We start from the raw sequence: 16,854 nt of genomic DNA, 5'->3' as shown, positions 1-16,854 counted from the left end.
CAAATTTTAATGACAATAATTTATATTAATTTATTTTCAATACTTAAATATTTATTGACGTAATAATTTAAATTTTTTTATTTTATATTCAAATTCAAATTACAGAGATGATTTAAATGCTTTTATGGAGCAATCTGGTGCAGCATCACCTGGTGTGTTAGTTTTAATAACAGGATTGAGCAAACCATTTCGAAGATTGCATAAATATTCAGCTATGCTGCAAGAACTAGAAAGACACATGGAATTATCAGACCCAGATCGGGGCGATACTCAGAGGGGTGTAGCTGTATATAAAGACATTGATGTGAGTTTTAGATCCCAAATCAAATTTATAAAGAACCAGTATGAATTTTATTTTTTAATTTGTTCACAGCATGTAACATGATATATGAACATGTTTTAATGCCTTTAGTGATTTAATTTTTTGAATTTTTGAATATGAAATCAATTGTTTGAAATTTGCAGAGCGTGTGCAGTGCAACTCGAAAGCAGAAAGAGCTTCAATTACAAGTATTAACAGGGCCAGTTAGAGGTTGGCAAGGTCAACCTGTTACATCATTAGGTGATATAATACATATGAGTTGTGTTTCAGTAGGGCCAGATCAAAAAGATAGGTAAATATTTTATTTTCTGAACTATGACTTGATTAACATTGCTATTATTTTAAATATTTTGTGTTTGCTTAGGTTTTTAGTATTGTTTCCCTCAACGATATTGTTTTTAAGTGTCAGTCAGAGAATGAGTGCTTTTATTTATGAGGTAAATTATTATATATTTTTTTATATATATATATATATATTTGTTTTCGTTGTACAAATTAAATTGTATATAAATATAATTATATTTAGGGCAAGCTACCACTAGCTGGAAAAACAATTACTAGAATTGATGATTCAGAATTTTATAAAAATGTTTTTGAAATTGATGGTCCGCTTATTGAAAAAATTATGGTGACATGTAAAAGTTCAGGAGAAGCTGATAAATGGGTATGCACTTTTATATATATATATATATATATATATATATATATATATATATATATATATATTATATATATATATATATATATATATATATATATATATTAAGTCTGTGTTTTTTTAGGTGGAACTTCTGAATGCTCACGGATCTTCTGTGAAATGCTTACCTCCTTCCGCAAGTTCTTTGAGCATAACACCTAAACCACCACATGTAAGTTTTTATATATATTGTTTATAGCATATTCAATTTTATTTTTAGTAATTTATCTATTTCATTTATATGGAGTAATAAAATTAATATTAAAATACCATGCTCTGTACACGTACCAATGTTACTTGACAGTGTTATGCATAGAGACCATTAGTACCTTATTTATATGGTGTATCTATGTTATGATTAATTTTATAATTTTTGTATTATATAACTGTAATTTGACATTTGTATTTATGGCTAGAAAAATCAGGAGTATGTATGTAGCACACCTTTAGATTTTTTTTATGTAAAAATCGCTCCATTGTTTTTTCTTGTGTAAATTATTATTACTAATATTATTATCTAATTATATTTTACCTTTGTAGAAATAATAATTTTTATATGAAGATGATATTGCGCTAATTATATATATATATTCCTAAAACAATTGAGGAGTTGGTGACCATCCCAAATACACCTGATATTTTTAAAATGTTTTGATATTGTCTCCAATTAGTTTACATACTGCGTACTTTTTATCTTCATGCTATTTTACTTCAACTTTTCATTACATAAATGAAATTGACCCCATAGACCCCCTGGGTTTTCATAAAACATGTAAGAACTTTAGAGCCAGAGCCAAAGCTTTCCTGTCATTTAACAACAGATATAAATATTATGTTTATTCCAGTCTAGAAACATTATTTTGTGAAAAACTCATTATATTCTCACTGTATCTCAGTTTGTCCTGATTTGTGGAGCTCACTTTGGTTGCCAACTCCTCAATTTTGTTTGATACTTCACTTGTAAAGTCTTAAATTTTGAAAAGGATTGATGAATGATTTTTCTGTTTAGAATGTTCAAATGAATATCGTAGTTTTAAACTTTTTCCCAAAATTTACATCAATTGATTTTATTTGAACCATATATGCATTTCCAAGTTCAAATGAATCGACTTAAGTGCTAAGTAAGTCTATTCTACAATAAGTTTTCTTATAAAATTATTTTTAAAGCTCAATTTTCGTGGTTACTCCAACCGATCATCAATACTACGTTTCCAAGAATCGACTTCTTACAAACTTACTTTACCGCCGTTCACATATCCTTCGACTGCACCTTATGCTCTACTCACCGCCTGCCTTGCAAGATTTGCAAAGAAGAAAATCATAAATAAGGCGCTTTTAAAAGTATTGCTTTACCCTGAATGCGATATAATTCATGATACGAGTTTTGTCAAGAGAAGAAAGCATTTCAGGACGGAATGCCATATCAATCGTGAGAGTAGTTCGTCCTACGATAGTACAAGTGATAGCAGTTTTCTCACTAGCGATGATGAGAATTTTATAAATACTTTAAATAGAAGAAATTTAGAACGACAAGATGCTGTGGACAAAGCATCATCAGGAAGTTGTGATAGTAATCCTTTTGAGTATATTAAATATTTTGTTCGCGAAGGAGAGGAACAAGATATTAATAGCTTTGTTGATCATGGTCAGGCATTAGAGTTTGGTGATAATAGCTGTGTAACCAATGGTGTTCAAATAACAGATCTTGATGACGACGAGTTTCTCCTTACGAACCAAACCGAACCCACGCAGAAGCTATTAGGGACTTTCAAACAAACTTCAGAAAGTTCTGAAAATTCTAGTTTTGATCATTTTACGAAGCCATATATGGCGTGCGAAGACTTAGTTAATATTGATGAAAATGCTGTGATATGTGATTCTCTTGGAGTATTGAAGAAACAAGATTTTAGTGTTGATAAAATGCGTCATAGCATGCCAAGTCAACTCGTCGCTAATAGGTTCAATGTTTGCCCAAATACTAGAGTTTGTATACCTTCCTGGCAATGTTCTGATTCTGATGAACATGATAGGTATGAGAAAGTTAGCTCAATGCCAGAAGTGGACGCAAATGAATTTGACAAAGAAGATTCTAGTGTGAGTCATTCGTCAAGCTTAGATATTCCAATTAATGTGATTCCCGTACCAAATAAGGTTCTTGCTGAACTTTTGTATAATCCAGGTGGAAGTAATGAATCAGTAATTCGTCCTCCCACAATGTTTCAAACTGACGACATCCCATTTCGCAAACATTCTATAAACTCGGATAAACAAATGCGCACATCGGTCAATAAGGACAGTAGGAAGTTAACATCTGGTACTTCCAGTGTGGATTTAGAACCTCAAGAAATGAAACGAAAAAGTCTTCGCAGATGTGTGAGCCATCAATATTTAGAGTTACTTAACAAATCAGTAGACTTTTCGGAATTTAACAAAACGGATCCGAGTTTCAAAAACATATGCACTTGCTGTAATGCTTCGCAATGTCATAGCCCAAGATCTTCGGATTCAGGAATGGCTGGTAGTTGTACTATAACCACGTCTGATCAGCCTAATGGATTTTTGTTTACACCTGATTTTCAACAGATCACTGAAGCTTCTTTAGATTCGTACAAATTTGAAGATATGATACCGTGCACGACTTCTTTTCCCATGGGTCCCACGATAATTCCAGAAGACAATATTTATGCACAGAAGAAAAAATTATCAGAAAGACCAAAGTTGGGAAGCTCTTCTTCTGCTTCATCATGCCGTAATCTTAGCAATTGCGAAGTTAAGGATAATAATGCCACCAAAGAAATTGGAGAACAAAGACTAAAATTTTCAAACAATGAACTTAAGCATTCTTCATCTTTGCACAACATTACATTAAGAAATAATTTATACATAGCACCTAATGATGATGACCGAGAACTGGTGAAAGATCCAATGAATTTGGAAGGAAGAGATGGTAGAAGTCAAAGCGAAGAAAGAGCAGCATTTGCTGATGTTTCTGATACCAGACAAGTATTCAGAACTGGATTGTACGCGCACTGGTGGCTTAAAGCTCCTCTGTCAATAGCGGCTTTGAAAGATGTTGCTGGTATCTCAGGCAAGGCAACGGTTTCTGCAATAGTTTGGAGTTGATTGTCCTAATTTTGAAGTTTTTTTTTTTTTAGCAAATATATAATATGCTTTTCTATGTTCAAGAATGTTTTTGAGGATAACTAAAAGTTACATTTGGACTTTTCTGTTTATTTGTTATAATAATATCTATAAAAGACTATTAATTTTTGAAAAGCATTTTTTATATTACGACATAATAGATTGGCTTCATTTTTGTGAATCGTAGGACTTTTGCCTTGCCTGTAGTATATCACTGTCATCTACTAATACAAGACTGGATAATATATACATACTTCTTCTGAAATCATGTAACAAAATTCTACTAACAAGCAAATTGTTATATGTTAATAGCAAAATAATTCTCTTTAACAATTAAAATCTTTCTCGTTGTACATGCATAGGGCATGGGAATAAATGCATATAATAACATACCAAAATTAACACAGTTTCAACAGATTGTCAACTGTGTAAAGGATAATTGACAAATATTTTAAATTAAAAAACACTTGACCATTTGTTGGAACTGGTTTACCACAATTTTATAAAATACCGTTTGTTTTTTGATTGATGTGGATATTTGAATGCTAGTTATCTAACAAATCTTGAGAATATTAAAATATGAAAAATATCTGTTCTTTTAAAACGTGCATGTCTGAAAATAGCAACATATTTTTTCCTATTCATTTGAACTATTCTGAAATTTCAATCAATAATTTAGTATTCATGTATAATATTGGATCATCAATATCATGATATATTCGATTATGTACATATATTTGCATATTTACATTTATTCATGATCAATATTAATTGAGCAGAATCTATTATTATATAATATATAATAGCACATATTTAGTGTGAAATATTATAATATTCTAAAATCTAATCTAGGTAACAAATGTGACAAAATTGGATGTGTGGAAATAATTATAGTAGTGGATTGATTAAAGAATTTTTACCAATTTATTGATATTAAAATATTTAAATTTTAATTGATACATTATCGAAAATTATGTTTTAGTAATTTTATTACTGCTACAACTAATTAATTGATTTTATAATTTTTTTCTTATTTTTCTAGATGCCACCTCTCACTCCACAAAGTAGTTCAAGTAGATGTTTTGCTCCAGCCAAATCTCCTCCAGCAAAGTCTCCAGATTTACCTATGTATCAACAGAGATCTCATTCATTTAATCATCATCAAAGTTTTACACAGTATGCAAACGAAACTAAACCGCCGATCAACAATCAGAATAAAAATTTATCAGGTAAAATTATGAACATAAATTAAATGAATAACATCATAGGTAGATTTTCATTTTCATTGATAGATTTCTATTAGAATGGATGTCATTTATACATAAATTATATATTAACTATAATTTTTTTTCATTTTAAGTTATTCTTCAAATTAAATACATTTTATTCTTTCTCACGAAAATGATCTCTTTTAAAGTATTTTATGCAATTAATGTTTAAGTATCAGGTCAGTCAGGGAACATCGATGGAAAGTCATGTGCTCGTTTGAGACTTATATATAATTTTTTTTTTCAGCATGGAAATCGACAAATATGGGTTCTTATCCACCGCCTCCTTCGAATAATTCATTAAGACAACAATCAAGATCAGCTTATGAAGATGGTGATCAAGTATTTCGAGCCTTTGAAACCTATTATACACCTAATGCAGCTTCAAACAATAACACAGCTAAAGGTAGGATTTTTTAAATATATTTTTCTATTAGAAAAAGATAGCTTACATATGCTAAACTAAATTCAAAATTTTACTGCACGATTTTTCATAGTATTTTAAATACTTAGTATTTGAAAAGTTTTGTAGAAAATAACAAGAAAATTAATTTTATGGTTTGTAAGCTATTTTTTTTGCATGTTATCATTATATTGCATTTTATATATCAGTTCTTAGTGAAGTATAATTCTTTCTTGATATGAAGCTTTTTTGCACATAGGCTTATTATTTATCGGGCTATATTCTTGTCGGCTTATTATTTATTGAGCTTATATTCAAATTCGTATTATGTATTTTATATTTACATTTATTCGTCTTATTTAGATGGATGTATGTTTATGTATGTACAGGTGTCCCAGAACTCGATGTTAAGACAAAACGAGATGATAGTATTGATTGTTACCATCACGAAAAATTAATCATCTCATTTAGTTAGAAAATTAAGAGCTTTTAAGTGCAACCCAAATCTTTGGTTACTCAGTGGTCATTTTTTGGTTATTGTGGTTAATTTTTATTATTTTTGATCATTTAAACGTTGGAACGGTAACTGCGAATAACATTTCTAGGACTACAGTCAAAACTAATGACACAATTGCTCAAAGGTTTAATTGTTAAACTAAAAATTTGAAAAAAATCAAATTGATCGAATTTGAAAAAACTTCCCTTAAAACAAATGCGCTAAAGTGTGTTGTAAAGTTACATCAAAAGTTGGCGCATTTAATCAAGACTGTAAAATGGTAAAATACGGGGTAAATTTATAATAATAGAAACAAATAAAACTGTTTATATTAAGAACTATCAAGTATATCATTTCACAATCCTGATTCCGAATCCGCCAATTTTTGATGGCAAACACACTTTAGTACATTTTTTTAAAAGGATTATTTGCCCTCAAAGTCGACGCATTTCGAAAATTTTAAATTCATTGGGCAATATGTTATTATATTTCACTTTGGTTCTAGAAATGTTATTTACAGTTACCTTTTCAACGTTTAAATGAACAAAACTAATATAAATTAACCACAACAACCGAAAAATGGTCAAAGTGTGGCCATAGCTTTGACTTACTTAAAAGCTCACAGTTTTCAATCTATGCGAGATGATTTATTTTTTCATGATAATTACGATCAATACTATCGTCCCGTTTCAGCTTGACACTGAGTTCTGGGATACTTTTTGTATATAGATATATATTATATAAGTGACATCAAGATCATATTCGTATTTTCCACTGCATTAGTTAATTAGTATATATAAAATTGATTGCTGTGTCTCGTTATTTTTAGTTTATCATATTATTATATTAATGTTTTCAATTCAATTCCATTATATATTAGATTTTTCATAAATTTCATTTCATTTCAAACAATTGACATGATTGTGAATAGGCAGAAAAACTCTCCTGAAGAAAAATTTGAGTTTCATAAAAAATATGCTAGATTTGGGGGCGATAGGTTGTGTATGAACTGGTATTTTCGATACTATAAAAAGCAATCTTATTCCTAACTTTGAGACTTTTATACTTACATTTATGGTGCAATTCTACCTCATAACATAGTGTTTTCATGGTGACGCTATCTTATGCTTGTTTCTTGGTAGTGAAACTGTGAAAACGTCTATCTATTTGTTTTGCGATCAGGTGTATTTTACATTTAAGCAATGAAGAATGTTATGACAACTGCATTATCGAAGATCCTGTTATCATAAGATTCTTCTTTGCTTGTTTATATGTAAAAAACGCTGATCGCTCAGCAAATAGACATTTTCACAGTTTTCACTACCAAGAAACAAGCATAAGATAGCGTTGCCATGACAACGTTATGTTATGAGGCAGAATTTCCCCATTAATAAGACTGCTATTGATTAATATTTATCTCCATCTTGCAACAATTTAAATAAATAAACCTTATCATATTTTGTTTATATATAACTTATTCTTTTCATGACGCCTTTCGTGAATCGCGCCAAGCAGCTGTGGATTTAGATATAATCTCCAAGGGTAATTTGTATGTTAATGCAGACCATGCATATAACAAACAACGTTTTGGTCAATTTTTGAATAACCATCATCGCGTTTTTAAAATTAACCCAGCATCTTGTTCTAATAGCACTAACGTTGTGTTCCAACCTTATATTAACACAAATTGTAAAGTAACACCTGCCAGGTTGCCTGCTAATCCTCGTTACTTCAACCTTAACTCGATGTCGGCTTATAACGAATGCAGGACGAATCCTGTACATGTATCTAATCCTTCGTTGAACACACGTGATTCGAAAATTAAAAAAGACAATACACAGAGATCCAATCCTTCTCTTAATGAAATTAAACCTGAATATGGTTTTGCTCAACGGAGACAGAGTTTTAGAAATGAGGCTTATATCACCAAACGCGCGACGTCTTGGTGTTGTGGTTCTTTTGTTAAAAAACAGCTGAAGAAAACTAAACACTATGATTGATAATTTTAGCTAAAATTATTTTAAACGTAACCACAAATTGAGTTTTTTTGCTTCAATAAAATTTGATTTAAAATCGCCCGGAATGTACGTATGATAGCACTTGCCAAAAAAGACTATCGATTTTTTCATGTTTAATAAGGCATTTTAATGCTTATAAGGATAACTAATAAATATTAAAATTGTAATGCGATTTTAACTAAAAGGGACATTGTTCTTACGCATATGAGCCAAATTATTCTTAATTACCTTTAATTATATTTAAAATAAGACCTGAAATATGCTTACTAGAGTAGGTACTTGCCAATCAGCTCCGGAATATATCTAATCTAATATAAATGATATTTATATTTAATCGTTTATGAGGATAATAAGCGTATAAACAACGTATTGTTTGTTGATAAATCTATCTACTTAAATCTCACACATATATGCCAAATTATTCTTGACATTATATTTTTCATGCCATAGTTCACTATCATAAATTGCAAAATTTGTTTTTCTTAAATATAGTTTTTTTTGCATACACATCAGTGGAAATTCAGTGGAATCATTTGGCGTTACCATAGTTTATACCAGGGCTTCTTAAACTTTTGTCACTCGCGACTTCATTTATGATTGCGAGTTTTTTTTTTAACGAACCCACATAAATATAAAAGAGAAATTAATATTTTTATATAATTTATTTTTTTAGGTAACAATATACATATATGCATATGAAAATATGTAGTTTTATAACTTACAAAAATCTAGAGGTGATTTTATTAAATGATATGTATATTTGACATTAAAATTTCTCGCGACCCCATAATTTTTCTATGTGATCTCAAACGGTGTCGTGACCCATGTTTAAGAAGCCATGATTTATACTGATTTTATAATAAATTCTTTAAAATATGATAAATACACCAACGTTATCAATAAGACAAATTGCAATATAATAGATCAGAATAAATTACTGTGAATGAAACATATAATCAGACTTTTGAGATTTGAGACAGAAAAATGATTTAGGGACCAATTCTTGGATAAAATAAGACATAACATAGCGTTGTTCTGGCAACGCTATGTTACGCTTCTGTCTTCATATAAATTTGTAGTAAAAATTGTCAAAATGCTATGTATTTGCTGTGCGATCAGGCGTTTTACATATAAAATCTAACTTCAAATAGGTGTTATCATGATACATAAGAAAGATGCCGTAATGATAACATTCTTTTAAATTTTTGCGAAGGGAGCTCTAGCAGTTTCAGAGATCGAGTGAAAAAAGTAAAAAAAAGCCGTTTGGTCAAGAATGATCATTAGGAATATGCACATGAAATTATCAGTTATTTTTTAGGGACTTTAAGAATAAGTATGAACTATGTTTACATTTCTATGGTGCATCAATGTTCATCTGTATTCTTCTCTAAAATAGCCACACAGCCCAATTGCTTTGAATTTTCAGAAAAAGGGTCTGATCGTGTTTCCATACAGAATTGGCTCCTGCAACTGTAAGACATCGACAAACAAATAATGCGATTCTATTTACATCGGTTTGGACTATATTATCAATAACAAATATTGTTAAATAATTATTTGTTAGTCTATGAAAAAGTGAAAACATTTTTTTGTTCCGAATTTTTGGATAGTGCGGTTATTTGGACTAATTTTTAATTAACATCGTTAGAATGGCTATTCGTTTTTCTTACACTATGCAAAATTTAGTTTTAATCCATATGGTAGAACACATTCAAAAGTAGAAAAAACCTGAGCAAGTACACGCTTGCGCTCATAGAACAGCCGCGTAAGCCGTCTCTCTCTTGCAAAGGCGAGAGAAGCACTGCATAAAAAAATGTCTAAATAAAAAAAAAATTCTTTTTCAAAAATTTCAAAAATCTTTCAAAATCAAAGTTTTCAACAAATTTTAAAGGTTTTTTCAAAAATTTGAATTTTTTTACTAACCACTAGTTAGGTTAGGTTTTATATTTAAAATGCCTGACTGCACAGCAAAAACATAGTATTTTGACAGTTTTTACTACCAATTTATATGAAGAAAGGAGCGTAACATAGCGTTGCCATGCAATTAGGACCCTTAGTCTTTGATGAACAACATCAGAATAAAAATGCTATATTATCTTATAATTTGATTATTAATATAAAAACTTAATAATTTACTTTATTGCATTAGATAATTTATATGAGGAAATTAAAAACCGTGCAATTATTATTAATTATAATAAAGCAAATATGTAACGATAGTCGATCATTTGGAATAATGGACGATTATTTGGAATAATGACAACAAGCACTTTCAAAAGACAAAACTTAGGGTATTAGCTTTCTAGAACAATTTTATTATTGCAATTTGTCTATTTTGTTTCAATTGGAACCCGAGCAGATGTATGCAAAATAAACTAATGAAAAACAATATGTTCTTGAAGAACACTTATCCAAAAGTTATCATCATTTTTCCTAATATTTGCTCATTAATTATTATTAATTCATATTATAATAGCCTGTATATATGTATATAACAAAACTTATTTGCATGCGGTTTTTGTACATAAGTGTTTTGGTTTGTATTACTAGCATTTCGTATTCTATATAGTATTATTTGCTTTATTTTTTATCTAGATTTGAATATAAATATCCATTTATCATTTATTAATAATATTTATAGATCAACACGCACTATAAAATGTAGTTTGGGATTTTTAAAATATTATATTTTCAGAAAATCGAATTATACATAATTATTTAAAATAATACAATCTTAACTAGTTTTGAAAAATCTGTTAATTTTTATAACTACATATTATAATGTGTTATCCTATACAGCTGGTTACCATTTTAATACATAAATTGCCATAATTTTTTGCACTAAATTATTTGCACATATTCACATAATTATCAGATTTTATTTAATTTTATACATTATGGTGTTATAATTAACCCACTAACGTTAACGAATTAATATCATAATAAACGCATTAGTTATTAATTTTTACAGCGTAAAAGTTTTATTAATTTGAAATTGTTAAATTTTATATTATTTCTAAATATTATGGATTTTAGATATAAATCGGTTGTGCTTATATATAACATATATTAAGATCTTTGATATGTATAAGTTATGCATATTATATAAAAAATGACAATAAATTATAATATACAGTTTTGAAATGATATTGTTTAAAACTTTTAACATAAATATTATTCCAGAATATTTTATTATTAATTTTCAATAATGTTTCTCATTGCTGAATAAAACAGAGTACAAAAAAAAAATCAATTTAAATTATGATTTGTAACTAATACATTTTTTGGTACCGGCAGAAATTCTTAGATAAAATTAGCACCTAATATGCTAGATAATCATTATTTAATTTATTATGCCAAAGTTTGTTTTTTTATCCAAAAAATCTCTAAGTAATTGCACAAGAAAAATGATTTTATTTTCGTCAATTCACATTTAATTATGCCTGAAAATAGTGTTAATAATTATTAGTTGTTCATAATTTTCCTAAATGACTGTTTTTATCAATGAATGAATATTGACATATACGAGGTGTGTTCAAAAAGTACCCGGAATTACTAATAATTAAATTTCGCGGGTCTGGAGTGTCTGATTGTCAAAATTTTTTTTTTATTGTGTTGGTATACATGCCCCTAAAGTATGATGAAATTTTCAGCTATATTCACTGTTTACTTTGTCTGTGGTAGTCGCTAAGGTTCGACGTGTTTTTCTGAGCTCGGCGATTTTTACAATGGAAGAATTGAAAAGTCAAAGAATTTGTATTAAATTTTGCGTAAAAAATGAAATAAAGTGTTGCAAAGTGCAAAAATTCACCAGATATGGCTCCGTGTGACTTTTTCCTATTCCCAAAGTTGAAGAGACCCATGAAAGGACGGCGGTTTTCCTCGATTGAAGAAAATCGCTGAGAGTGCTCAAGGACATATCAAAAAGTGAATATCAAGGGTGCTTCGAAAATTGGAAAAAACGCTGGCATAAGTGTATTATATCTGGGGGGGACTACTTTGAAGGGGACCACATTAATGTAGACGAATAAATAAATATTTTTTTGAAAAAACGAAAATTCCGGGTACTTTTTGAACAGACCTCGTAAATAAACAAATACACCAATATAAAGAAAATATATTACAATAGAGTTGGATTCATCATTTTTCTCAAAGGGCATTTCAATATAAAGACCTTATCATTCCTACATACTGTATCTACACAAAACTCGAAGAAACTTATATTTTTTTATTGTATATTCTATTTATTTTGGTATTAGTGGGTATAATATTGTATACTTTAGTTTCTGTATAATTTTGATATGTAGTTCTACAAAATGTCATTCATTTACTTTAGCTTGTTTATATCATCATAGTTACTTTATGTGACTATAATTCTATATAGGAGCCAACTCTCCCGTAAAATAGACTTCTTCATATAAATTTGTAGTAAAAACTATTAAAATGCTGTGTATTTGCTGTGCGATGAGGCGTTTTACACATAAAATCCAAGATCACGTATGTGGTATTATGACACATTAGAAAGATGCAGTTTTGATAACATTTTTTTGGCGTTTGTGCTTTTCCTAGATTATTAAATTATTAATTTTGTCAATTTTTGCTACGAGTTTATATGAAGAAAGTAGAGTAATATAGCGTTGCCATAACAACGCTATGTTAGTGTTTATTTTATAGGAGAATTGGCCTCATAGTTCTTATTTGGGTGATGACATTAATCATTATCAAATGCAATTCATAATTGTATGTAAACATGTATTTGCTTAATCACATATGCATTATTTCATGTATTTTACTTTTCTCATTAAGTATTACAATAAGTTCAATTATTAGTTAAATATATTTAAGTTAGATTTAAAGATTCTCCATAAAGCAGCAGTTACATTGATAAATTACTTGGACTTTTTTTGATTAAAATGATGATTTTATCTAAATCTATAAATAATTCGTGAAAATTTAAAATGAATTTAAATTTTAATAAACTTAATATATCGTAAGAAACACATTTCATAATTTTATAACGTTGCTTGTCGATTAAAAATAATAAATATTATATGCTAGTTATTTTCATACGGTACAATTACAATTATATGTCCAATTGCACATGAGCATTATTCATAGCCTTTCCCTAGTAGTAAAATATTTTATAACCGTTTTTATTGTTATTTATGTAAATTAATCTTTTAACAGTAACTTTTATTTTACTTGCAAAATCAGGTGTTTACAACAGTAAAAGCGAACAACTTAAAATATTTATATTAATTACCTAACTAACTACTTGCTCATTTCAAATTTTGTTTCATGTATCATATAAGTATTAATTTATTTTTGTAAACAGAACTTTCTGAAAATTTTCAAATCGCTTCTTTATATCTTTTTTGAACGCTTTATTATCGTTTATTACTAATCATAAATAAAATTTTTGGAAACTATACAAAAGCTCAAGATGCAACAAGATAGAGCTAAAACCAACATAGGATGTTGATCTCTTTGATAGTTTCAAGCAAATAAGTAACTTATGAAATATAAATTACATAATTGGTGTAATTAAAAAAAAATTCTATCCACCATAAACTCATATGTAACTGCTGAAATAACATTCATTGTACTAACAAAATCTCCACTAACCCATAACTCCCACGTTATGCCCAAAACAGGTGATTCCACAGACTATGTGAACGAAGTCACATTGAAGAGTTTGATGATCGCCGTCAGTCAAATGCAGTCAGAAATGGTCATATTGAAGAAACAGATCCAAGAAGAAAGACAAGCTCGGATTTTATTGCAAAACCAAATTAGGAACCAATTTTTAGCGACTGGACCACTTTTGGACGCGCAAGAAGTTCTAGATGCAGCTAGAGAAACGAAATGCTAGTAATTTCAAGTCAAAATATGATTTATTAGCTATTTCAAAGACTAAGGAACCGATTCTGCCGCATAACAGACAAATATTATGGCAAGGCCATGTTACAGTCCAAGTTCCATACATTATGGTACTGAAACATACTGAATACTGTCAAAATGTCATGTATTTGCTGTGCATTCAGGCGTTTTACACATAAACTGCAACGCCACTCATATGTTATGAAGCAGGGTCAGAAAGACCCTGTTATCTAAGATCGTTTTTTTACATTTGTGCGGTTTCTAGGTTAGGTTTTGACAATCTGAGAAATTCACTTGACTGCTCAACAACCGCATGGCTTTTGTCGATATTTAGAACGAATTTGTATGGAAAATTCTTCATAACATAGCCTTGCTTTAACATTTGTCTGTTATCGGCAGAATCGGTCTTTAAATGATGGTAGCTTAATTTCAAAGTCAAAATATGATTTAAGAGTATAATAGTTTTTTAAAAGTTGATCAATGAGGTGAGTGTAGATAAAAGAATTATCTACATTCATTTTATCGATTTGTGAAGGTGTATGCTAAGAGACTGTTTATGTAATTGTTTAGGCCAACCTATTTTTTTTTAGGTTTTTGTCCATTCTTTAACATTTTAAAATTCTTTTATTGCCAAAATTATTCGTATACAAACTGTTGGATATTGTAATAAATATCTGATAAAGATATAAATATCCGAATTAACAGAGTTTCTAAATTGTATACATTAACAATATCTCTGATTATCAAAATTCCATGGCTTCCAAAATCTGCATACAGTGATCGTGATAAACATTTAGTAAAATAAAAAAATAATATATTATCCTTTTTGATCACCTAAAAAGACCAATGATCAGTTTTAACAAGGAAATATTGCCTAGATAAGTTTTTTTAATAGAAATTCATCCAGTCATTAGAAAGAAAAACTAAATTGTGTCAAAAAAACTTCCTGTCCTTGGGGTCCCAGTTCTACTATTTCTTAGTGGATATCACACAATTTTAAAAAAATATCAGACCACATAAAATGAATAAAAGACTTGATTAATATTCAAGGAAAATAATAATATATCTAATTTTAAAAATTAAACTAGAATTAAATATAATAAACCACCATGCTCAGCTCAGTGGAGTTTATTAATCAAATCTTTTGTTAATTATGTTTGTTTTTTTGTGTCTTCTTAAATATTTTATAATTTGTTCTCTTAAATCCTCTGGTAGAGTTAAACTAGGATTCGAAACATGTGGGAGACTTTCACAATTTTTTAAAAACATAATTTAGTTTTTCTTTCTAGTAATTGTCTGGATGTCTGTTAAAAAGATTTTTTGTTTTTAATTATATATCTTATGACTTCCGATATGATATTATTGATAAAATCAAACCAAACCTTTCTTCCATTTGTTATGAACAATAAACTGTTCTTCCATTTGTTGTTTAAGATAACTCTAAAAACTTGCCTTTTTCACTAATGACGTAAACCAATTGCCAAAATTTTGTGCCTTCAAATGGGACGTAGTTATAAATTTTATGGTCTAATCGAGGCATATACAATTTATTATAAATAAGAATGTACAAAGATGAGATTATTAAGTTTGTCAATTATATAAATTGTATATAGAGAAATATTTCTATACTGAAAATTATTGATAGATATGAACTGATTCCATTCCATTAATTTGTGCAATATAATAAAAGTCATACACGTGATGTAACAAAATTGTATATATCGTCTCTTCATTTAATTGGAATGTGCGTGATTTATGAATTTTTCTACGAATTTTTATATTTGATACAGAACATATTTAATTCTTCTTAATTAATATATACTTTCTTTACTTAAAAGAAATATTTGGAAGGCTTTCAAATTCTCTTAAAAAAATTCTTTAACGAACTGGTTGAAGCTGTGATGTTATATGACCGAACCAATGTAATGAAAATTATTCTAATTCTATAACATTTTGAATAATAAAATCTAATACTCTTATATGTAAAATTCTAAGATAATTCAAATTTGGTAAAATTTGTACTCACAAATAATTAACAACAAAAAATGAATCAAGATGCAGCTTATAGACATTTTTGTTTCAGGCTGTATTTTATAGATTGTTTGCATTAAGACGATTAAAATTGCATTAAATAATCAGCCTAATACCTTCCTGAATACATAAATTTAAGTTGATTCGGCCATATACAATATTATAATGTGTATTATAAATATACTTTTATCTGTATTATTTGAATCGTTCAAAACCCTTGTACCTAGTTATAAAGTACCATTTACTTAATTATAAGTATCTATATTTTTATATAGTCGAAACACGTTTCGTCATTGTACGAGTCACAAAATAAAATATTGCATTTAATATTATATATTAATTTTATATATTACTGTATTTAGAATGAAACTTCATCAATTTCTATTTCGATTTTGGAATATTTATTACTATACTATTTTGCTTGCCAAATCAATAGCGTAATATCTTCAGATGTTGTTCTGCAGATTAAGATTAATTTGCACTTGATATCGAACCATTGATAAATGGTAATTTAGTTGATAAATAGTTCACTATTTACCAACCTGTTGCTTATTGATAGGCTTTTTGTAGACCAAGTATACCGATTGATTACCTATTT

The 16,854-nt window shown here is 28.6% G+C and overlaps 1 protein-coding gene across 1 annotated transcript in view; it reads left to right on the top strand.

The window, feature by feature from the left end:
- Positions 1-14,217, top strand: part of LOC113367450 (rho guanine nucleotide exchange factor 7-like) — a 20,620-nt gene extending 6,403 nt beyond the window's left edge. Inside the window, exons 2-9 of the mRNA XM_026609058.1 lie at positions 106-304; positions 466-614; positions 687-759; positions 849-986; positions 1,105-1,191; positions 5,203-5,389; positions 5,676-5,834; positions 14,000-14,217. Of these exons, the coding sequence (XP_026464843.1) occupies positions 106-304; positions 466-614; positions 687-759; positions 849-986; positions 1,105-1,191; positions 5,203-5,389; positions 5,676-5,834; positions 14,000-14,217 (1,210 nt within the window). The remainder of the gene's footprint in view (positions 1-105; positions 305-465; positions 615-686; positions 760-848; positions 987-1,104; positions 1,192-5,202; positions 5,390-5,675; positions 5,835-13,999) is intronic.
- The last annotated feature ends 2,637 nt before the right edge of the window (positions 14,218-16,854 follow it).

This window comes from Ctenocephalides felis, unplaced genomic scaffold, assembly GCF_003426905.1.
Source record: "Ctenocephalides felis isolate EL2017-DRISC unplaced genomic scaffold, ASM342690v1 CF-g0.4_SCAFFOLD_01170, whole genome shotgun sequence".
Lineage (NCBI taxonomy): Eukaryota > Metazoa > Arthropoda > Insecta > Siphonaptera > Pulicidae > Ctenocephalides > Ctenocephalides felis.
Note: the sequence above shows the minus strand (reverse complement) of the source record. Positions and strands in the feature narration are given on the sequence as shown.